This window comes from Furipterus horrens, unplaced genomic scaffold (assembly GCF_987537825.1).
Source record: "Furipterus horrens unplaced genomic scaffold, mFurHor1.1.pri manual_scaffold_6, whole genome shotgun sequence".
NCBI lineage: Eukaryota > Metazoa > Chordata > Mammalia > Chiroptera > Furipteridae > Furipterus > Furipterus horrens.
Genome location: NW_028327176.1, coordinates 70,014,427 through 70,038,365, shown reverse-complemented (window position 1 = coordinate 70,038,365; position 23,939 = coordinate 70,014,427). Strand labels below are relative to the sequence as shown.

Below are 23,939 nucleotides of genomic sequence, written 5' to 3'. Positions count from 1 at the left end.
GAGGATAACCATATTATTAACAACAACAAAATTCTTTTTGGTTTTCTGTTTAAAAAAAATTCAACTAGGACTTGTTTTGTACATGCAACACTGAAGAGCAGTATCTGGTCAGACCCTGATGGAGACTGGATCCCCATGGAAACCGCTTCTGTCACAGATCCAGGAGGCAATACTAATATCAGGAATAAATGTGATATAGGTTCTGAAGTATCAGTAGCCTAAGACCTGATGTGGCTTATAAACAGTTACAATGTGTTGACTATTATCTGTTGGTTCAAAGGCTAGTGAGAGACGAGTCAAATTTGCACTAACACCAGGAGTGGAGTTATCATCTCTGAACCCTCCTTGATACTCACAGTGAGGCAGCACTACCATTTGTGTTTTTAAAGTTAATTCAGGCTCTAGAAAAGGTTTTAAAGGTGGCTGACTTTAAAAGAAGTTATTGGAGGTAATGACATAGTTCACTTTCTACTTACAGGTTCTTAGAACCCATTCTTAAAAAAACAAACTTGAAGACTAATGGACAGTATTCAGAAGCGGTAACATCAACACATCTTTTAAGCAACCTTAGCACCCCTTGCTCCCTCCACAAAAATCCTTTTCCTGGGTTTTCAATTCATATGATTAAACAGATATATTTACACCTATTTAAAAGGTTAAATTCAAGAAACGCATGAAAAAGGAAATAGTTATATATTAACTACTCAAATTCAGGATCTATGTGCTCTGCATTTTCCCACACATTACAAAGTAAACTACCAATACGGTATACAAATAGGGAATCAGTCATGGTAGTTGCCCTACTGATTAGTACTTGTCCTGACTCAGGGTGAAGAAGGCCAGGCCACAGGAAGCATTCCAAAATCACCTGTTCCCACGTTTAATTTACAATTAATAACATCTGTCCAGTTATAAACGCCACCTGGCACATAATGCAAAAAAAAAAAACGTGATATATACACTTGAAGAAAGACTTAAAGGAAATGTAGAACATTTCTACTTTGATGTTAATAGCGCTAAAACAGAATCTTGAACCTTCTGTGTTGACACTCACAGATTTCCCTTTGGGTAAGTTTCCTTCACAGGCCTGCTTGGACAGGTCCTGACGTCCAATCAAGAGACACACAGCCTCTGGCCAGTCTGCAGCAGGCTGCTCACGACAATGATAAATTGCGTCCCTGATGGGAAGAGCAATTCCAAAAGGAAGAGTTTCCAAGTCTCTTAAAGTGAAACCTAATGGTGAAAGGAAGGGAGAACATTTTTCAATCAGGTTTGCCACTCTCCTGGTTACCCTCTGACTAAAGTTAGCAAACATCTATCCTTCAAGTAAGAAATTAATTCATTTTATTCATCTCACTACCAGGCTAGTGTCTTGACATTCAGAAATTAGTAGTAAAGGTCTCTTTACAAAACTTATAAAAAACCTTAAGAAAAATAAAAATATAATAGGAAAATCACAAAGATGAAACAGTCAATAAATATATGAAGATTGTCTACCCAATGAGAGTGATCAGGGATATGCAAACTAAAACCACTAGAAAATAGGAGTTCACACTCACTTAACAGACAAATATTAAAGTCAATCAATACCAAGTGTTGGCAACTATGCAGAGCAACAATGATTCTTGACCACAGTTGACGGTGATATGTACCATACAACCTGGCATGTATAGACAGGTCCAACCCTATGGTCCAACAATAGCCATACAGAAACTTGTACACATGCGTTCCAATGCATGAACATTAAAATATTCATTAGCAATATCGTTTCACTATGGCAAAAAAGGGAAGGAAATAGTCCAAATGCTATCATCAACAGAATGAATAAATAAGTTTTAATATATTCAAATAATAAAGTATGTAACAATGAAAACCAATGGTCTACTGCTACATGAGTCAACATGGATGAACCTTTAAATAATAATATTGAGCAAAGAAAATAAAATAGAAACGTATTTATATTTATGTCTGTTTATACACCAAGTTCAAAAACATAAAACACTGGTACTGGACAGGTAGCTCAGTTAGTTAAGAGCGCTGTCCTGAGATACCAAGGTTGCGGGGCTGAACCGGGTCTGGGCACATTTAATAATCAACATTTGAATACATACATAAGTGGAACAACAAATCAACATCTGTCTGTGTGTGTCTCTTTCAAAAAATCAATAAATTACATTCTTTAATATATATGCCACATTTCATTCAAAAAATCTTTTAAATCTTAATGTTAATTAAAATTTTATTTTCCTGAAATAATTTTCTAAATTTTCTAAATTATACATTACTTATGAATATAGAAAGTTGATTAAAGGTAAAAATGTTTCCTTAAATGAGAATAATACTTCCATTAAATATATAAATAGAACTCTTCCAGTATTTTTCAGCATAGGTATGCTATCTGAAATACTAATGACAGCTATTGTAATTTTCAAGGGGGCATATAAAAAAGGACAATAAAAAACTAAGTTATTTAGAACAGTCTTTAAGAATTCAGAAACATCTTGTAATTTTCATTAGAGCATTATTTTCTAACAGAAACATCCTCATTTTTTTATATGTTCAGATCAGTAATTTGATTTTTTTAGTTCTTTATTTTTCTGAAGATTTTCTTTAGTACTTAACTCAGTTTGAAGCCTAGGAACACAGGATTAGGATTAGAGAATAGAATACTTTTTCCCCCCTTGATCCATGAATCTTCATCTCAGTGCCTAAAATCCCTGGCATACCATATTTTTCGCACTATAACCCTTTGAGTGCCAATGTCGTTGTGAGCGACAAATATTCCCAAAAGTGCCAGCGTTGCTCCCAGCAACTCTTTTCCTGATGGCTATAAATGTAAATAACAATGGAATAATTCGTATTTTATGTTTTATTCTCTTTTTTTGTACCTCTTGTTATACATTGATAAAACATTTTCTCATGTTGATTCAAATTTCCAATTTTTATGCTTGTTCAAATACTGACATTATTAATTCTGTTATAATTTTTACTTAAATTTTAAACAGTCTTTTTAATTGCATTTATCTTTGCAATAATTGTCGAAACTCTATAAAGTTTTGCTAATGGACATTTTCATTGCTTCACAGTATAGTGTTAGCATTTTGTTTATAAACTGTTTTTAACTGTTGATATCTACTGATATATGTCTCTAGTGTGAATGCCATTTGTGTTAATTTTTTTGTACATTATGAAGTTTTTTTTCAAAAATATATGCACTATTTGGCATACTTTTTGCTTGTTATCCATGTTGCTATGTGTTTCTTCAAATTATAATCATAGGTTTTATGATTATAAATGCCATATATTATACTTCAAAAGCCATATTGAAGGAGAGAATTTATTTTTTCTAAAGTGTTATAATAAAATAATTTTAATGCAATAAACTTTTTGCTAAATTGCATCAAAGAACACTGCTTACAAAAGAAGAGTGTATTTATTATATGTCGTGAAATTTTCAGCAAATTATTATGAATAATAATGTTTTTATAGACATTTTTCATAAACTCTGCATTTGTCAGCAAAATAGCCTGGCATTTCTTACACGAATTTTAGCTATTACGCATGGTACTCAAAGGGATGACACACCTGACCATAAGACATACCTAGGTTTAGAGGAGGAAAACAAGAAAAAAATATTCTGAACCAAACAGTGTACTAAAATATTTAATAAAATATAACAGAATAATATTTAAACCATGTAAAGTGAACAGCAGTCAACAGCGGTATTAAGAACCAACATCACTGTCATTAACAAATGAGAGACTTTAAGGTTCGAGTACTCTTCTAGTTTTCTGGGAACCTCAAGAACTCATCAGGACTTCCGGCCAAGATGGAGGCTTAGACGGACACGCTAGGTCTCCCTCTACAACTAGAGAGGAATACAACTACTTCAAAACAAAGGATAACTAGAAATTCCAGAAAATAAAACTACACGGAAGCCCAACATATGAAGTTATAAACCAGCGGTGCCATTTGGGCAGGTAAGAGTTAAAGAGGGCAGCGCTGTTTGCGGAGGCGGGCAGCGAAAAATCCCGGCAGTCAAGCCCCTGGCAGTGCACGACCCCAGCGCTGGGGAAAGCAGCCACCGCATCGCCTTGAACAGTGAGGCCCAGGGGGGCGGGAGGACGGATCCCGGTCTCCTAGCTGAATAACTGTGTGAATCCATCTTGGACCCCCGCCCCCACAGAAAGCACCACAGGGCTGCGAAATAGGTCGCGGACAGGCAGGCGCCGGTCGCTGATTTGTGACGCGTACACAGGCACTGCCCCCGACAGCCAGCCCAAGAAAACAAAACGCATCTGTCAAAATGAGGCAGACAACTATAGAAATCCCGGTGGCACAACTCACCAGGCAACAGATGGAGAACTTGACAGATGAACAGATAAGAAACCTGTCAGAGGCTCAGTTCTGGGCCATTGTTATCAGGTGGCTTACAGAATTCACAAAAGAGCAGGAAAAAGATAAGAAAGAAGCGAAAAACACTCATAACGAAAGGAACAAAACCACATACGAGACAGATGGTAAGGAAAAAAAATCCAGAGTTCATTTCAACAAACTGGAATATGGAGAAGGAACAAGCAGTCAACCAATGCAGCGAGAGGAAATGGGAAGCAACAATGAGAGGATCAGAAACCTCTGGGACAGCTATAAAAGGCCCAACATAAGAATCATTGGTTTGCCAGAGAGTGAGGAAGATGAACTAGAACTTGAAAAATTGAGTGAAAATATAATAAAGGAGAACTTCCCAGACTTGGGGAAGGGAATAGACTTGCAGGTCCAGGAAGCAAGGAGAGTTCCCAAGACACTGGACCCAGGGAGAACCACTCCAAGACACATTATAATCAAAATGTCAAAAATTAAAGATAAAGAGAGAATCTTAAAAGCAGCAAGAGAGAAGAAAAGAATTATGTACAAAGGGGTCCCAATTAGACTATCAGCTGACTTCTCAAGGGAGACCCTAGAGGCAAGAAGGGAATGGCAAGAAATATTCAAAGTAATGAAAATCCAAAACCTACAACCACGAATACTCTATCCAGCGAAATTGTCATTCAGAATAGAAGGACAGAGAAAGTGTTTCCAGGACAAAATAAAACTGAAAGAGTTCATTAGATCCAAACCACTGTTATATGAGATGTTAAAGGGACTGGTTTAAAAAACAGAAGCTAGGGAGATGAAACAAAGGCAAACTAAACAGGCAACGAGAGTGGAAAAGGAACTGTGGGTACGGGAAGCATATTGGGGGGAGGTCAACAGGGAGGGGGAGTGGGGAGAGGGAGGGAGATGATATAGGAATTGGGGATCATGGTAGGAGGGAATGGAATAGACGGAGAGAGGTTGGGAGGAACTGTATGCACAACTAATGGACATAATCTAAAAGGGGGGGACAACTGGAGGGAGGGGGGCCACCGGGTGGAGGGGAGCAGAGGGAAGGGAAATTGGCACAAATGTAATATTTTAATCAATAAAACACATTAAATCAAAAAAAAAAAAAAAAAAAGAACTCATCATTGCTAGTATCAGAATTTATGAAGCTCAATTGCTCAATCACTGATATCACTTCCTTCGCTATCTTCATACTGACCAGACACCCTGAGATGGAGCAGTAAAGTGGGACATTTAAGCGTCCCCAGGGGTTCTGCTTCCTCTTCTAACAGCTATCGTCACTGCTGACAGGTCCAGTAATACACATCATGGTCTGTGACACAATATTTGTGCCATAAGACACACAGACATTTCCCCCACTTTGAGGGGGGAAACAGTGAGTCTTATGGAGCAAAAAATACGATATACTCTTCCAAAGCACACCTGAAATGTTTATACGATTATTTTCAGGTTTTGCCAGAAACACTCCCTTCTGATATCTGACTGTGACAATAGCTTCAGGTTTGGTATGCAGTGATTGGTGCTCTCCATTCTGAGGCTGTGAGATAAAAAGCAGGTTTTGGTAATGCCATATGGAAGTTGTGAGACTGTCAGGGAAAGGAACTGTGGCTTGATGGGCCATAATCTTGACCCTGTGGGTCCCTCTCCTAGAGCAAGAGACCTCTCTTCCCATGTCTCCCAGGTCCAGCTAGCTCTGAGGAAGCTGGGCTTTGTGAGGAGTATCCAGGGAAAGCAGGGGGTTCTCACTGGCATTTTAATAACACATAAAAAGTAAAAGACAACCTTACCTACATTAGCCATCCAGACAACTAATCTTTCAGCTAGACTAGAAACTGATGTTGAATGACTAAAACTAAACCTGTAAGAAAACAAAACTCAGTTATTAAACAGAAGAGTGATACAGAAGTGTTTTATATTTTAATATTAAAAGCGCAATCTGAATAAAAGTCACCTGTTTTCCTCTTGCTCTGCTTGTGACTTCTGGGGGGCTACAAGGTAACAAAATGAAACTTTATTTTGATAGTCTTCCTGGTTAAGAAAATACATAACATGCATAAGAAATCTGGAAATAAAATTTTGTTAATAACTGCTAGAAAATAATAAAATAAGCAGGTTGTAAATTATTTCACTGAAGCTAAGATAGTCCTTCTTAGGTACAGTGAATATGTAAAGTTTCTTAGATTTTAAGTCATCCTGGTCTTTGAAAATCAGTTGCAGACTTAGACCAGAACAGTGTAAGATGTAACCTCTAGAATGAGGCAAGATGCAGTCTCTAAAGCAAACACTTAGGAAACATTTAATTTTTAAATTTCAACTTTGATATCAGCATTCATTAAATTTCGTTTGGGAAACCTAACATCACACTGACTTACCTGGAATTATTCTTGATAAATAGTGTGAGGATTCATCAGACACAGAGCTTTCATCACCAAGAATGTAGAGTGCAATACTCTGTAGGAGAAAATTAACAATGTTTTAATGACTGGGGTATCATTACACATAGGAAAGTTCATCCAATTTAGGTGTACATCTCTGTGTTTGACCAACATTACACAATCGTTAAACTACTATCATAATCATGATACAGAACACTTCCCTCACCCCAGAGAGGTCCTCAGTGTCCTTCGTGCTCCATCTGCTTCTCCTACACAAGCACCAAAGACACTCATCTGTGTTCTTTCCCTGTAGTCTGCCTCTTCTACAGTCATGTAAATGGAACCACAAATGTGTGGTCTTCTGTGTCCTATTTCATGAGTATGCCTTTGAAAATCATCACGTTAACTGCACCAATCAGGAGTTTCTTTCTTTCCACTGCTGAGCAGTATTCTATTATACAGATGTACCAACTTTGATCATCTACTCATGAACTAAGGGAAATTTTGGGGTTGTTTTTGGTTAGGTAAACCCTAACCCTCTGACCCTAATGTTCTCCCATTTTAGCCTTTAAGTTTCTCATTTGAATACCTGCTTCCACCACCAAGATCTGTACCTGCAGCAGCATTTTTTTTTTTTTTGAAAGAAAGAAGTAGCACGATTTTACTGAAATTTTAGTACAAGGCTGGAGAATTTTAAAATGCTATATTCAAAAACCAATATAAGCACATCAAATGATATATTCCTGAATCTGGTTGACATCGTATTTAATAAAGGAATGTTATAATGTAAGTATCTGAAAGGTGACTAATATGATTTAGGTTGGAGGCTAAAGAACTCTGGTATATCCATATTTCTCTGGCTTCCCTTTTTGGCTAGATATACACTGGGTTTACTGCATTGGGCAAGACCAATGTATTTGGTGGGTTCACTTAATTACTTCCATGCAAGCTGCAAGGAATGAAAAATTTCTTGGATTAAGCTGCTCTGAATACACTGAATGTATTTAATGCTACTGAGTTACATAGTGAAAATAACAGATTTTTGATAAAACTGTAAAAGAAACAATAATCTTTTCCACAAGTGGTGTTAAAAGATTTGGATATACAAATTGAATAAGGACCTCGACCTAAACCTCACATCTTATAAAAAATTAACAAAATGGATCATAGAGCTACATGTAAAACATACAATGTAAAACTTCTATAAGGAAACAGGGATAAAATCTTTGGGTCCTAAAGTTAAATAATGTATTCTTAGACGTGATACCAAAAGTACTATCCACAAAAGAAAAAAATTGGATAAACTGGCTTCATCAAAATTAAACATTTTTGCTCTGCAAAATAAACATTAAGAGAATGATGAGACATGACAAGCACCAAACCTGGAGAACATGTTCCAATATGGCAACCCACATGTCTGACAAAGCCTCATATCTAGAACACTTAAATATCAGTACCTATTAAGGACATGCAAATTAAAACTAATCGAGATATCGTTACACATTCTATCAGAATGGCAAAAATTAAAAATCATGACAATATCAAACACTGACAAAAATTCAGGGAAACTGGAATGCTCACACATTTTTAGGGGAATGTAAAAACGGTACAGTCACTCTGAAAAACAGTTTACAGTTTCTTAAAAAACTAAATATATACTTACTACATGACCATCAATCCCACCTCTGGGTATCTACCCTAGAGAAATGAAAACTTATGTTCACACAAAAACCTCCACTTGAATGTTTATAGCAGCTGTATTCACAACTGCTGATACAGGGAACACGTGCATGAATCTCAAAAGCATAAGGGAAATTTTGGCTGGGAGGGAGGGGGTCTGCTCTGTATCCTAATTATGGTGGTGATTACATAATTCTGCACTTTTGTTGGGATTCACAGAACTGCACACAAAACTATTTTTAAGTATATTTAATGTATGATAATTTTAAAAATATTTTAAAAGAAAGAGAAAAATAAATAAGTTAGGCAATACTATGAGTACCTACCAAAACTACAAGTCGGCTTCTTTCACAAATGCCAGGGAGGTAAGGGTAGGGTGGCATTCCTTCACCCTTCAGACAAGAACTCACCCACTGGTAAATACTTGGTGGCTCAGAAGTAAAAAATGATGGATGATGCATAAACCCTGTTTGACCTTTAAAATTAATGTTTATAAACATAAAATAATACATTAAGACAATACCATTTTATTCTAAAGGAAAAATGTTTTCAAATGACACATACAAGGGGGAACCCCCCCCCCAAAAAAAAAAAAAAGAATTCTCTACTAGAGGGCAGGTCCCTTGGAGTATAGGCTTTTCCGCTAGGTTAGTGTTCTGGGAACCCAGCTGACATTGTTGTGAGAGACTACATTAGGCTAAAGGGAATTCTTTTTGAAAACTCAACACATTTGCGCATTTCATAATGGGTAACTTACAGGTGCACCTGCGCACACCACGCCAAGTGTTCAGCAGTTTTTGACCAAAAACAGCAAAACCCCATGCCGCACCCTCCCTATTTACCCAAGAGTGGCTTTTATTGATTTCCCTGGATGAAAGAGTCCTCAAAGGGAAATGTTTTGCTGATGCAAAATAGGTGAAACAAAAAATGGCAGAAGCGCTAAAAAGACATTAAAATCAAGTTCAAACACTGTTTTGAGCAGTGGAAAAAAATGTCTCAAAAGGTGCTGCATCAAATAGAGAGTACTTTGAAGGTGACTGAAGTTTAAACATGCAAGAATACACAATTTTTAATAAATAATTTCTGGGGAGGGGTTGGGTACCCCTTGTACTACTGATCAGAATAACATTTTCCATATTTTCCAAAATGCTCCATGTTTTCTGCCACAGTAAACAAACTCACTATGTTATATGTAAAATTTAAATGACTACTATTTTATCACATACTACATGGAAAGATAGCAAATTTTTATGTTCAAGGCATATAAAGATGTATCCAAAATTTTCTACTCTTACCAGAAAGGCATAGAAGAGACAGCCAGGATTCCTCTGTGTTCTAACAATTGGGCCCCAATCCTGACTCTTTAGCTCAGGCAGTGGTTATGAACATGTTCCAATATGGAAACCACTAGCCCCGCACAGCTACTGAGCTCTTAAAATGTGGCCAGTACAACTGAAGAACTAAATTTTTAATACCATTAACTTGGATGACAAGCACAGGTCTTGGGGACAGCATCCTTGGCACTAGAAGCCCTCTAAGCTTTTGCAACTCAGAACCTTAGGGATGGGTATAATTTTCCCCACACACTAAGAAAGTTACGGCTTACTACAAATCAGAGATCAAGTACAAACTAAAATCTGCCTGGTGGAAAGGTTCTGCCCCCTGACTTAGAGACTAATGGTAAGAAAAATATAAGCAAATGTCATTGCGCTGTTCACAAAATCGTTAATGACACAAGTGCTCACCTTGATCAATTGTGCACACTTGTCCAGTAGTTCTGACAAGCACTGGGTAATCTCTGTAGTAATACTCTAAGTAAGGCTCCAATTTTAAGTCCCTAAAACAATAGGAACATATAAAATAGAAACAACAAGGAAGGCATTACAGTATATTCCCCCCGGAGTTAGAAAAATTCATGAGCTGAACTTTTCAACTCAGAAACCTCCTTAGAAAAGGGAAGATAATTAAATCTAGACTCTATTTATTCTATTTATAGACCTTCCACTGCCCAATATGATAAATGCAACCCAAATTCCTTTCGCTAGGCACATCTTATGAAGGTAAAACTACTGTAAACTACTGTGGACTAGTTCTTCCTCTGTTACTTCTTAGCTGTGTAATCTTTGGTAAATCATGTCCAGTACCTCAATATTTTCTTCTAGAAAGTGGGGAAACACCAGTTTACTCACTGTGACGTTTTAAGATTAAATAAGATGTGTGAAAACCTTATAAAAATGTAAAACATTATACAAATGTTGCTAATTTCAGAAAGCCCATGATTAGAGTTTGGAAATCATTTCATGACAAAAGAATTTTCACGATAATAATGATCTGTCCTAAGGAAAACTGACCATCAGTTAAAACTGCTATGTCTCAGATAACAATTTCAGTATCAGGAAGATCAAGGAAATTAGAAAATATGCTGCAAACTTAACTCAGACTTGACATTTTGATTCAATTCAACTCTCTTTATCATCAAGGGTCACAAAGGAATAAATGACACCAAAGTGTGTTTAGAATCCAGTGCCAAACACAGGGTGCTAGCAAGGCTGTTAAAGTGCATTATTAGAACAATCTGACTGTAGATCCACTAGGAACCTGAAAGACAGGGATGGCCAAACAGCGACAACACAGCACAGCAGAGAGCCCACAGCTAGCTAGCCGAGAGTCATGTTCCTAGAAACACTCTCAAACAGGTATTCCCCTCACTAAATGGGGACAGTGAGGCCTACCCTGCTTGACAATTTATGTAGCTAAACTATCATTCCATGACGTGTAAGCACTATTTGAACACAGGTATTGTACAGAACAGCAGGTGTTGTTATAGAATTTCCACCATAGCGCAGCCAGTCATCCTGTCAACATGAAATGCTCAGCAGGTCATCCCCACTGTTCAACACACTTTCGTGATTTCCCACTAGTCTTAGGACAAAAGTAGCAACCCTAGCATCACCCATAGGCCCTTACATAGCCAATATCTTCAAATAGTTCTGTGGTTTATTAAAAATGCTCTGGTTTTTAAGAGGGCCAATTTCAGAATCTACGTACAAGCTGCCTCTATGACATTCATGGTTCAGATCGAGTCACCTAAGCACTCCTGGAAGTTTCCACTTTATAGACAGCATTTACCTTGCCAACTGAACGAGGAGATCAACAAGTGAACCAATTCCTTCCCCCATCAGAGTATTCAACTTAAGATCCTCATAGACAAGGTGAAGAACAAAAAAAATTGCAGGTATGTGAGAGAAGAGAAGTGTAGAAGAATCCAGACTGAGATTCTGTGACAAGTCCTCATCCTTCATCGGAGATACTTCCAAAGGACTCAGACATAAAGATTTATTCAAAAGGTGAGACTCAACCTTCTGATGGTAGTCTGAATTCAGTAAATATTCCCAATCCTGAGAAGAAAAAAGGGATATTAATTTTAAAATCAGGCTTCCTTGTAATGTTGTCATTAACAAATTCAATTAAAGCAATTTAAGTTTCATTTTCACATTAAATTGATCTAAGAATATGGAAGAAAATCACAATGGTGAAAAATAAGAGGAATACCAAAAGAGCTAAAAAACTTCAGTAACATTCTAAATCCTTTGTTGTCATTTCAACAATTTTCACAGCATCTTCACCAGGAGGAGATGTGTACCTCTTCTTTTCACTTGGAGGCCATTGCAGGGTTATTAGTTGTGTCTCAGGGAAAAGGGAGGCCCAAGGAGAGGGAGTCACAGGGAATGGGGAATGACCAGTCTATGGAGGAGTCAGAACACACACAGCATTTATCAATTAAGTTCACCATCTCACTTATATGGGTGCATTATTGGTGCCTCAAAACAATTACAAGAGTAACATCAAACATCACCTATCACAGATCACCACAACAAATGTAACAATGAAAAGTTTTGAAATACTGCAAGATTTATCAAAATGTAACACAAAGACACAAAGTGAGCAGAGCTGTTAGAAAAATTGTGCCAAAAAACTTGCTTGATGAAGGGTTGCCACAAACCTTCAATTCTGAAAAAAAACGAGCATCTATGAAGCACAATAAAACAAGGTATGCCTGTATACACAAATCAGTAGGACTACCACAGAAATGGGAGACTTATAAAAATATCTAAAGTCAATTAATATTAGCAAGAAATAATACTTACTTCATCAGATCCCGTGTCAGAAGGCCTTGCTTTTTTGGGTGCAATTACTGGGGAAAGTGATCCTTCAAAGTCAAACTGGAAAATAACCCCAAAAGAGAAGACACAATCATATAAAGCTGTCACTGTCAACTGATCAGCTAAAAGGATTCAGAAATTAGTTCCATCAGCTATGGAAACTGAGTGATCAAAAATTCTTTTGCCTGAAAAAACATGGTACAAATACCTTCCTTCTAGGATCACTGTGAAGATTAAATGAAATTATGTATGTAAAGCACCTAGAATAGTGCCTGGGCTCAAAGGCACTGCAAAGGAAGTTTCCTTTCTTCCTCTACTTCTGTGATGATGTGTACCCCCACTCCTTTAGAAGAACAAGGACCATGAGCCATTAACTAAATATGCCATGTCTTAAGAATCAACCCAATGGTAGCCACAGGTCAGAATGAAGCAGACATTTATTTAGAGTCTATCTACAGTGGACAGTCTAACAATTCTATGGCAGAGACAGGGAGTTCCTTTCCAAATCTGTGTTCTCCTCCTCCTGGACCTACAGCCAGGCTCTATCTCCCTGCAGCCCTCAGAGCTAGGTGGGGCCTTGTGACAGTGTGACTCTGATGAAAGTGGATATCACCACATCCAGGCCAAGCTCCTGGATAAAACCACCCATGACTGCTCCTCGAGGCACTTGAAACTTGAACCTTGAACCTGACTAGATGGAGTCAACCCTCAAGCTGGAGCTGGCATATGCTTCATCAGCCTGAGTCCCTAATATCTGTGTGGCCTGTTTACCTGCAAAGTACTGTCATATGAACAAGACACACATTGTTATTGTGTGTGAGCCATCATATCTTTTGAGGACTTCCTGTTACAGTAGGCTATCCTAACTAATATGATTACATAAAAGCCATTTTCTGAGAGCTCCCTCTTACTCAATTCCCTCTGGCATAACCTTTGCCAACCTCTGCTACTGCTCATGGCCGCCTCATCAACCATAACTCTAAAAACAGCAATGGTTATTTCTTATGCTCTATAAAACTTACATATATTTATATTTCAACTAATCCCATTCCTCTAAAAGTTGATGTCTATATAAAAACTAAATTTAGTGGAAATAATTTTAAAAACTAAATATTTATATTTAAATATAAAAATATAAATATAAAACTAAATATCTAAATAAAGTAATTTTTAAAGCTGATTAAGAGGAAAGGTTTTCTTTCTTGTTAAGCATTTAAATAAAACACAGCCCAACTCACACACAATATTATCAAAAAACGAAAAAAGGAAGACTAAAATCAAAGCAACAGATGACATGATAGTTATCTTCCCTAAAAGTTCAGCCAAAATACGGGGTAGGGCAAAAGTAGGTTTACAGTTGTTCATAATAAATAAATAATAATATAAGAATGACCTTTTTCCCCACCCTGTACACGTACAGTGCACAAACACAATGTCTAAGTCCCACAGAGAGAAATGTCCCCTCTATTGTTCCCAGATTCATAAGGACCTGAAATTATGGGGATGAGTAGCAGAAATTGTCTGTGGCATACATAGATCTGTTTTATTTTCATTATTCAATAATACTCAGGTTGGCCAGCCCAGTTCTATGCTGCTGTGCATCCCAGAACTCAATCTATCATCACCTGTATGTAAAACATTTACTTCCTTCCCCTGAGACAGGCAATCCCGTGAGGAACTATATGTCTGTCTTACCTAATGTGTATCTGAAAACCTGGCATCATGCCTGGCCCACAGCAGGGGCTCAGTATCTATCTAACAAAAACATAAGCATCTCAAAAGACACCAGAGGGAAACATCACCTGGTCCAGTGCTCTCATTTACATCAGTAAATTAAGGAAGGTACAAAGAAATGCCAAAATCACATAGTCACTGGCAGAAATTCTGTATTGCCTACTCTCCACCCCCTTCTTTAAGTATAGGGGGTGGGGAGGAGGACAAAGCTCGACAAAACACATAAAAACAATCTTACAATGAAGACTCTTCCATCCCACCCTCTGACTGGAAGGACAAAAGATAGCAAGGGCTGAACTATGGCCTCTTATAAAATGAATGTCAAAGTAACCTGGGCTCAAATCTGACTCCCTTGTTCCCTCCTTTAAGACTATCACGCAATAAAAGTCGGGGACCATGTCACTTTTTACGAAAGAAATCACAGTGGGTGCTCAGTCCTCCCACAATACGGAAACATGAGGGTGTACGGGTTCTCTGTCGGAGAACAGAGCACAACAATCTGTATTTGTCAACAAGTCCCACAGGACAGAAACACACAAAAACTACAAAAAGCTGAAGTGGACTTGATTTTTCTCAAGAAAATCAGAGGGCAATTCTCTCACATGCTACAACAGACATAAACTCTTAAAGCTATCTCATTCAAATGGAAAGGGCATTTCTTCAACAAATGTTCACTGAGCATCTATGCCAGCCAGGCACTGCTGCAGGTCCTAGAGTGAAGAAAACTAAAAAAACTCTTCCTACATAGAACTGACATTCCAACAGGAGGAGGGCACACAAAGTAAGTAAAATATGTAGCATATTATATTTAATTAGTGCTAAGAGAAAAATAAAACAGGGAAAGGGGATAAAGTGCAGGGGAGAAAGTTCTACACAGAATAGACAGGGCAGTCTGCACTCAGGTGACATGTGAAAATGACCTAAGCTTATCTCATCTGCGGGAAGGCATCTGGTCGCCACTCGGAGCAGAATGGGAAGGCACTAGAGGGTTCCCAGCAGGAGTGACATAACCTGACTTTATCCAACAGGATTACTTTGGCTGCTGGGCTAAGAAGAGAATGAAACACAGACAAGGACATGTTATGCAACTCAAAAAATAAAAACTATAAATGACTAATGAAAACTGGAAAAACTATTCCCACTTACGTATACAGAAATAAGATAAAATTTCTCACTAAGTTGGCAAAGGTTCACCACACTACCCATTATCAATGTGGTCAAAGGAGCACTTTTAATTGATGCCAGTGAGAATGACAATTGGAAAGCCCTTTCTGAACATTATTTGACCTAGTAATCCCTCTTTTAAGGTTCAAGTCTTGAGAAATGACTATAAATATATATAAAAATCTGTGTGTAAAAGAATGTTGGCAAATTACTCATAATAAGAAAAAAACGGGATTAAACAATGTTCAAGTACTAGATATTGGTGAGGTATGATAAAACCATATGGTACCCTTTTATGAGGATAATAAAAATAGGGGTTTTATCTGAAGAATATTTTTAAATATAGGACGTTTTCATTGATATCGTCTCCTAAAAGGGAATACCAGAAAAGTGTAGTATTGTTTTCCACTCCTGAATTTCTCCATTTTCAAGTTTCTTGAATAAGAATGTATCCTTTCATAATGAAGAAAAGATTAATGATTTTTAAAATGGATTTGCCAGGCCCTGCCCAATGGCTCAGTTGGCTGAAGCATCATCCTATGCACCAAAAGGTTGCAGGTTTGATTCCCAGTGAGGGCACACACCCAGGTTGTGGTACGCGAGGTAATCGATCAATGTTTCTCTCTCACATCGATGTTTCTCTCTCACATCGATGTTTCTATCTCTCTTGCTCTCTCGCTCTCTCTCCTCTCCCACCCAAAATCAATAAAAAACATATTTGCAAGTGAGGATTTAAAAAAAAAAAAAGGATTTGCCACTACAAATCTAAAATGATCTAAAATGTACAGATAGAAACAGCTGAGTTTCCTGGACAAAAGAGTGATTTCTGCAGTCACCCAGGCAAGGCTGTCCTGCGAGTGATCTCCACAGCCAATAGGAAATCCTGATTTTGTACATAGTTGTGAAGGACCTTCTAAGGAAGCCTCTGGAGCAGGAGATGAGGGACACAGCTTTCTACAGATACCCAGGCTTAAGCACTTTCAATCCCTCTTGAATCAAACATTCCTTTTCACAGACCAAGTAATTTGTGAGGAGTCTAGGCTTCAGAAAGAAACACTGAGCCATGAGTCAGCAGACACAGTCTAGGCCTAGTTTTAAGCAAATATCCAGTCTGTGACCTCTTTGTAACTCAGTTTCTTCATCAATAAAACCAAGACAATTACTACTAACCCCACATAAATTGCAGTCATTTTACAAAGATGAAATGATGGATAATAGTCAAACATGCTCTGCCATGTTATAAAAATGCAATAATTATAATTACTAGTAAAACATTAAATATAAAACAATATTCAATTTACAATACAGATACAATACACCTTAATATAACTCCATTTTGTTGACTAAAGTACGCTTATTACAAAACTGATCTGCTATATATTCTGAACATTGTATTACTACTAATGCAAACATTACACTGATAATAACAAAATAACTCAGGAAGAAAAACAACTGGATATACTTACATTTCTTGTCCACACTAAGCGGTCTGTGTTATAACCCATCAAGTTCATGAGACAAGTCACAAATAAATTCCACTCTGAATGATAGCTGGGTCCACCTGGAGCACTGTGGACACTGTACCACTTGACAAGCATCTGAACAGCTATTTCTTTTGGCAAGATAAACTTAATTGCTTTCAAACATGTTTGTACTGTTAAAAGCAAAGATTAATTTTAGTATGCTTCCTATGCATGCATTTCCCTCCCCATTTTAATGTGAACGTTTTTAAACTACCACTACTATTATATAAAGGCCAGCTACTATAAAGAGAGAACTATCATAAAAGAGCCAATAGGATGCTGCATTACCTGGCCCATCATTGGAAATCTAAATCAACCACTTCTATTTGGCTGTCAGGGAGTAGGATTTCATTTTTGTTTTACTTATTTTATTTAACCTGCTATTAGTTTCTACATATTTTACTCAGACTTATACTTGTAGGTACAAGGCCTTGTAATTACTGGATAAATACCTCTCAGAAAACAAGGTTATTTCTATATCAACTCAGAATACCATTTATCACACCAACTTCCTACACTGAAAAAGTCATTCTAGCCTATTTACTGAATTCCAGAAATCACACATTCTGCCAGTGCTTTGCTTTGGCAGTTAGATTTTGAAACTAATCGATGTCATACATTTTCTTATGTCATACAGGCATTCTTTTTCTAAACTTATGTTTGTTGGGAAATTCTTTCAATTCTAGTTTTCTTTACTATTCTATGTTGATAAATATCCTCCACCTAGTATTTTCCAAACTGCATTTCAATAATAATTCAAGGAGGCTCCAATTGTATTAAAAACACTTCTGATTGTATTTTTACTATCATATTTTTATTCGATTAAGGCAATTATGCTCAATTACTCTAACAGTTGAAAGATTTAGGATTAAAACCATTGAAGTATGCCAAAAGCTACTTTAGTTGCTTAGGCTTCCTTGTTTCTCAAGGGTTGCTTGCAGGAGGCATGTGCCTATACTGTAACATACCTGCATGGTAACTTCCACATGAGGAAAGTCAGAGAAACAGAACCAATACATCCTGCAACTCACGCTTTGCCTCACAGTACACAGGGAGAGGACAGCACAGAGTGCTCCTTGCCCTTCACAGCTCTTCTACAAAGGAAAAAATGCCATGTCATGGCTTCAAAAACAGCAAAAATCTGCCCTGGCTGGTGTGGCTCAGTGGACTCAGTGCCAGCCTGCGAACCAAAGGGTCACTGGCTCAAAGCCCAGTCAGGGCATGGGACTGAGCTGCAGGCCAGGTCCCCAGTTGGAGGTGCACAACAAGCAACCACACATTGATGTTTTCTCCCTCTCGTTCTCTCTCTCTCCCACTCTAAAAATAAATAAATAAAATCTTTATTAAAAAAAAAAACAGTAAAAGTTTAAAGACCCCAGTTACAAACTAAGAATACACGGAATTCAGGTTTGCTCCTCAGTCGTACCTAACTCAGATGTGGCAATTTCAGGAAGAGTGATCCTAACCATGGAGCCATTACTCAGCTCCTAGGAAGAGAATGGAAACAAACAAGAGCAAGTCAACATAAACTATGCATCCAAGTTTCTGAATGTCTTAAAAATAGCTGATGCTTTACAAGATATTTTGCCTGTCAAAACAAAATTCAATAAAATAAATGAAAATAAACAATATTCTTCAAACAGGAGTAAATACTTCCTCATTTCAGAAACTGTAAATGTACATAGTTGTAAAATACTTACATAAATTCTCGTTTCTAACAAAGTGTCTAATTTTCATATACACACTAAGAGTCATCATGACCAAAAAAGGAGACTAACTTTTAAGAAATTCAACTTATTTAACAAGCTGTTTTCAATAAATTTTCAATAATATAAAAACTTTTTAAAAGTTAAGCAGATTACTTTAAAGTAAAATAGTGAAAAGAAATAAAACATTATAAAAAAGTTTTAAAAGTCATGAGAAATGTTTGCTTTCATTTTTCAAAGAAAATTCTGCATTCTGATAAATTTGAAATGACAGCCACATCTCTTAAAAAGCCGCTTAATCTACCTGATGAAATGTAAATATACCTACTAGAGTCACTCTGTTACGGACAGGGTCTCTTATAGAATGAATGTACGTTCCAAGCTGTTGGAAAGTACAATCTTCATTACAGAGAGAATCGTGAAGTTTTGAAGAATCCCTTAGTTCTGGAACTGGGGACAACAGAACGACCTATAAAAGTAGAAAATACAACACATGTAAGTATGTTTTGAGAATTGAGGGAGAAACTTTATTCCTTTTGCATATAGTCTAACAACTGTACATAATGAGTTACAATCATTCTGCTGAAGGTATGATGATGAAGATTATAGCCAGACTGAGTGTGCAAGTAAGGCAGGGCTACAAGAAGAGAAGGCAACAACGCTCTTGGCAATTTCAGAGGGCTGGAGGCATACGCTCTAATGTGAGGAAGGCATGGCAGATATGACTAGAGGGTCCACAACACTGGAGAGAAGAAAGAGCTAAGAGAAAGCAAAGAACTGAGATAGCTACTTAGTGATACTTCCCCTGCAAATGTCTGTTCTAAAAATTGAGGACAACATGATTTTTTCCTCAACTGCAGATGTGCAAACAAAAAATTTAAATAATGTTAGTCACTAATTACATGCAGATGCTTTCTATTTTAAATCTAGTCCGGACCACCAACCCTTTTGGATTCCTATACAGTAGTCCCTCTCTATATCGCGGTTCACTTATCGCGGCCTTACTGTATCGCGGGATTTCTTAAAATATTATACTTAATATTTATCACAGATTTTTCGCTATATCGCAGGATTTTGCAGTACTGTATATGTATGTTGGTAAAGTTACATAGGTTTAAGAATGTAGAATATGTTTAAGAATATAAGTAGTGTTTATAGAAGTGTGGAAAAGGTTAATAAGGGAGTGGGAAAGGTTAATAAGGGACTGGGAATGATTTATAAGTGTGTGGGAAGGGTTTACAAAGCCTTAAAATATATATAAATACTAAAATAAATGTAAGGTTCCTACTTCGCGGATTTTCACCTATCGCGGGAGGTGTCTAGAATGTAATACCCACAATTAAGTGAGGGAATACTGTTAATTCAATTTACAGGAAATTTCTAAGTGACTATCTTATCAACATAAGAGCCAATCCAGCATAACATGCATTTATTATATTCCAGTTTCTACCCCAACAGCTACCCCAAAACGGAGCTACACTGGTCCTGGATCCAAGTCCAGCTGCACAATCTCGCTGAGAAGTGGGGAAGCCTTCAGCTAATGTGTTAGGCTGGACTATGATCTGACGGCTGCCTTAAAAACACTAACCATTCCTCCCTGGCTGCTGTGGCTCAGTGGATTGAGCATCAGCCGGCAAACCAAGTGTCGCTGGTTCGATTCACAGTCAGGGCACATGACTAAGGTTGCACATCAGGTCCCCAGTTGGGGGCGCGAGAGGCAACCACACAGAGATGTTTCTCGCACTTTCTCCCTTCCCCTCTAAATAAATAAACAAACAAACAAACAAACACTAACCATTCCTAGGCTTATGGAATTCCAAGAAAGCTGGTAACCATCTTATGTTATAAAAGAAATTCTACCAAATCACACACAACCCTGATATTTCTAGAGCTCCCCTTCCAAGAGTTCTGTAAGTGTCTGGCTTAAAAGGGAACAGCTCAATACTGCATATGTTTAAAAATAATATTCAGGGCCCAACATTACCCAGCACAAGTGCCAGCACCAATCTTCACTCTAAACTGCCCCTAAATATCTGCACTCAGATGTCTCTCAGATACAGACCACTTTCTCCAGCCTTCTTAACTTGATACACATGGGGATGGGCCCAGGTTCCTAGAGAACTCTGAGCCTCATTCCCCAGCACCTTACCCCAGCACAGCACAAATCCCACCATCTGACAAATGCTGTCATTTCCACCTCTGCAGGCTTCTCTTGTCACTCCCCTCCTTTCCAATGTACTGCCCTAACTCAGGCTCTCTCTTTGCAACTCTGAAATTAACACAGACACTACCACTTGGGATCTAACTGGTCCCTCTACCTTCAATCCCAAGACAAACTTACCTAAAACACAGATCCTAACACTCATATCTGCACACCCCAAAACCTGTAATGCTCTGGTATTTACATTCAGAATAAAAACCACCTTTCCATCCCTCTTCTAAGAGCATATCAGTAAGAGTGAAAATCCCAGCTCAACCATTTATTAGCTATAAGATATAAGACTCCAGAAAAGGAACCTCTTTGTACATCTGTGTAGCCATTTGTAAAAGAGAGATCAGTATCTTTCCAATAAAGCTATTCTAAGAAATTAAGTGAGTTAATACATACAAAACACTTAGAACAGTGCCTAACATAGAAAACACTCAAAAACAGGGTATCATGATGATTCCACCCCCGTGGGCCTCACCCAACATACTTCCAGTACTTGCATAAGCATTCATTCATTCCATCCCCAGGTATGCAGAGTCTTAACTTGTGCACTAGGAGATGGGAGATGTGAACATGCACACAAGTGCTCTGCACTCTCCTGCCTCTCCACCTATGCTCCTGCGAATGTTCTTTGCCCCAAATGCCCCTTCCCACCTACAGGCACCCCACTTATCATGGTCCAACCCAGGCCTCTCAAGATGTGATTCTGCCACATCGATGTATCAGGATGAATTTCCCCTGGGATAATTTATTCATCATTCATATGTCTTAATAATCTCTTAAATATAATTTCTTAGGCAGACACTACATCTGTTCAACCCAAGTAAATGCTGCGATCCCTAGATGGAAAAGGATGCCTCATTCTCATCTCTGTAGCACCTTCCACAGTACATACCTTTACATCACACCAGACATCAGTGCATGTTTACTAAATCATTTGTGCTTCGAAACAGTTATGTTCTACAAGTATTAAACTTCCAATTCTGTCATTTTTAAAACAGAAAAAAAGATAATCATGGAAAGAACCAAACTTCTTTAAAACACTATTACTTTTTGACACCTAATTCCTTGCTCACCTCATCCAAGGATCCAAGTAATTTACTCAGAGGCATAGGAGTGTTAACGTTGTCAAGTGGAGTGCTGGGCCGAGGCATCGGGTTGGATACAGTCAGGGAAGGAGCTGGCAGTCCAGGAATAAACACCTTTCCCACCTTTTAGCAATAAAAAAATGTGAAAAAAGTTTGACTTTAAAGTATCATATTCTTAAGTAAAATGTTATGGCATGTAAGAATATATTTCTTTTAATATTTCAAATTTTATGCCCATCAAACACAACTAAAAAAAATAAATAAAAATTTTAGTAATTCATCAAATTCCTCCATCTGACTTCTGGTCAAGATGGTGGCATAGGTAAACATGGCTCACCTCCTTGCAGAACCACATCAAAATTACAGCTAAACTACAGAACAACCATTATTCTGAACCACAAGAAACTGAGCTGAATGGAAGTCTGACAACTACAGAATTAAAAAAGAAACCACATCGAGACTGGGAGAAGGGGTGAACTCACAGAACAGGCTGGTCCCACTACTATGTGTGGTGGATCAAAATCAGAGGGATATCTCAGGAGTCAAGGACCCCAGCTCCACAACAGGTTCCCCAGCCCAAGGTTCCAGTACTAGGAAGGTAAGTCCCCCTAACTTCTGGGGGTTGAGTCAATGGGAGACAGAAACTGCTAGAGTCCCAGGCACTTCCTCTCAAAGGGCCTGCACACAGACTTATTCCGACTCACTCCTACTGAGCTCCAGTGCAGGGCGGCAGTCTGAAAGACATATGGGAAGGAACTGAAGTATCTGGCATCAGGGTAAGAGCTGGGGGGAGGGGCAGCTTTCTCCCAGAAAGAGGTGCTGGCAGAAGCCACTGTTCCTTTTCTGAGCACTCCCTCAACAGTATCTGCAGGCACTGTATCTGAGACTCCATCAATCTGGTTCACACTGTTTGACCCACCCTGTTGATTCCTTGAGGCTTTGAACGACCCAATTTTGGGACCACCCAAGCTATTTCCAGTATTTTTCCATACTAATGGCTTGTCTTGGCTCATGCTTGAGATTTTCTAAATTTTCTCCAACAAACAGCCTCTGGCCTCAGCAAGCCCTGAACCTCTTGCTAAGTGGCCCCAGGCCTGGACCTAGCAGGAGCTGGCCTTGGTTTACAACTTGGCCTTGCTTGGGCACCTCCAAGTCCAGCACAAGTAGCAGCCATATCACTCTGTAGCTTATGCTGGGTGTCCCTGAACAGCACACAGGCAGTGACAGCACAAGGCCGTGGCCGACCTTGGTCTGCACCCCTTGGGAGGCCCCAGAGCCTGTGCACCTAGTAGATAGCTACAGACCATGTCAGAGCACCATTACCCAACAACTTCCACAGAGACACACTCAAGGGGCAGACTCAGTGGGCATCAGAGCCCTGCTAGAGTAAGTCCTGCTCTGTCGCATGGGCCCTTGCACAGCTAATCCTCCACCGTGGTCAGAGACTGATAGTCAGTGGTCCACCAGCCCTTGCAGCTGACAGGCCTGAGTAATTCCCTACCATTGGCTCAACTACAGGAGGAGGGTGTACTCAGCCTACACGGAGGGTGCACCTCGAGTATCCAGCCTAGGTGACAAGAGAAGCTGTGTCACTGGACACTGCAGGACACCTGTGAAATAAGGCCACAGTACCAAGACAGGTAGTCATAGCAGCTCTACCTAATACATAGAAACAAACACAGGGAGGCTACCAAAATGAGGAGATAAAAACATGGCCCAAATTAAAGAACAGAATAAAATTCCAGAAAGAACTAAACAAAATGGAGACAAGCAATTTACTAGATGCAGAGTTCAAAATACTGGTTGTAAGTATGTTCAATGAACTTACAAAAAAAGCAGATGAACTCAGAGAATTTCAACAGCATAAAAAAGGACATAGAAACCATAAAAAAGAACCAGTCAGAACTGAAGGAT

The 23,939-nt window shown here is 38.4% G+C and overlaps 1 protein-coding gene across 4 annotated transcripts in view; it reads right to left on the bottom strand.

Annotated features, from left to right (window-relative positions):
- Positions 1-23,939, bottom strand: part of ANAPC1 (anaphase promoting complex subunit 1) — a 98,947-nt gene that overhangs the window by 48,392 nt on the left and 26,616 nt on the right. For all 4 annotated transcript variants that reach the window (XM_090281740.1, XM_090281739.1, XM_090281742.1 and 1 more), the window contains exons 14-25: positions 22,014-22,148; positions 19,057-19,197; positions 18,449-18,509; positions 16,966-17,153; positions 12,587-12,661; positions 11,568-11,836; positions 10,184-10,275; positions 8,765-8,913; positions 6,756-6,834; positions 6,335-6,371; positions 6,171-6,241; positions 1,055-1,233 (exon numbers count right to left, since the gene is read on the bottom strand). In XM_090281740.1, coding sequence (XP_090137866.1) covers positions 1,055-1,233; positions 6,171-6,241; positions 6,335-6,371; positions 6,756-6,834; positions 8,765-8,913; positions 10,184-10,275; positions 11,568-11,836; positions 12,587-12,661; positions 16,966-17,153; positions 18,449-18,509; positions 19,057-19,197; positions 22,014-22,148 — 1,476 coding nt within the window. The remainder of the gene's footprint in view (positions 1-1,054; positions 1,234-6,170; positions 6,242-6,334; positions 6,372-6,755; positions 6,835-8,764; positions 8,914-10,183; positions 10,276-11,567; positions 11,837-12,586; positions 12,662-16,965; positions 17,154-18,448; positions 18,510-19,056; positions 19,198-22,013; positions 22,149-23,939) is intronic.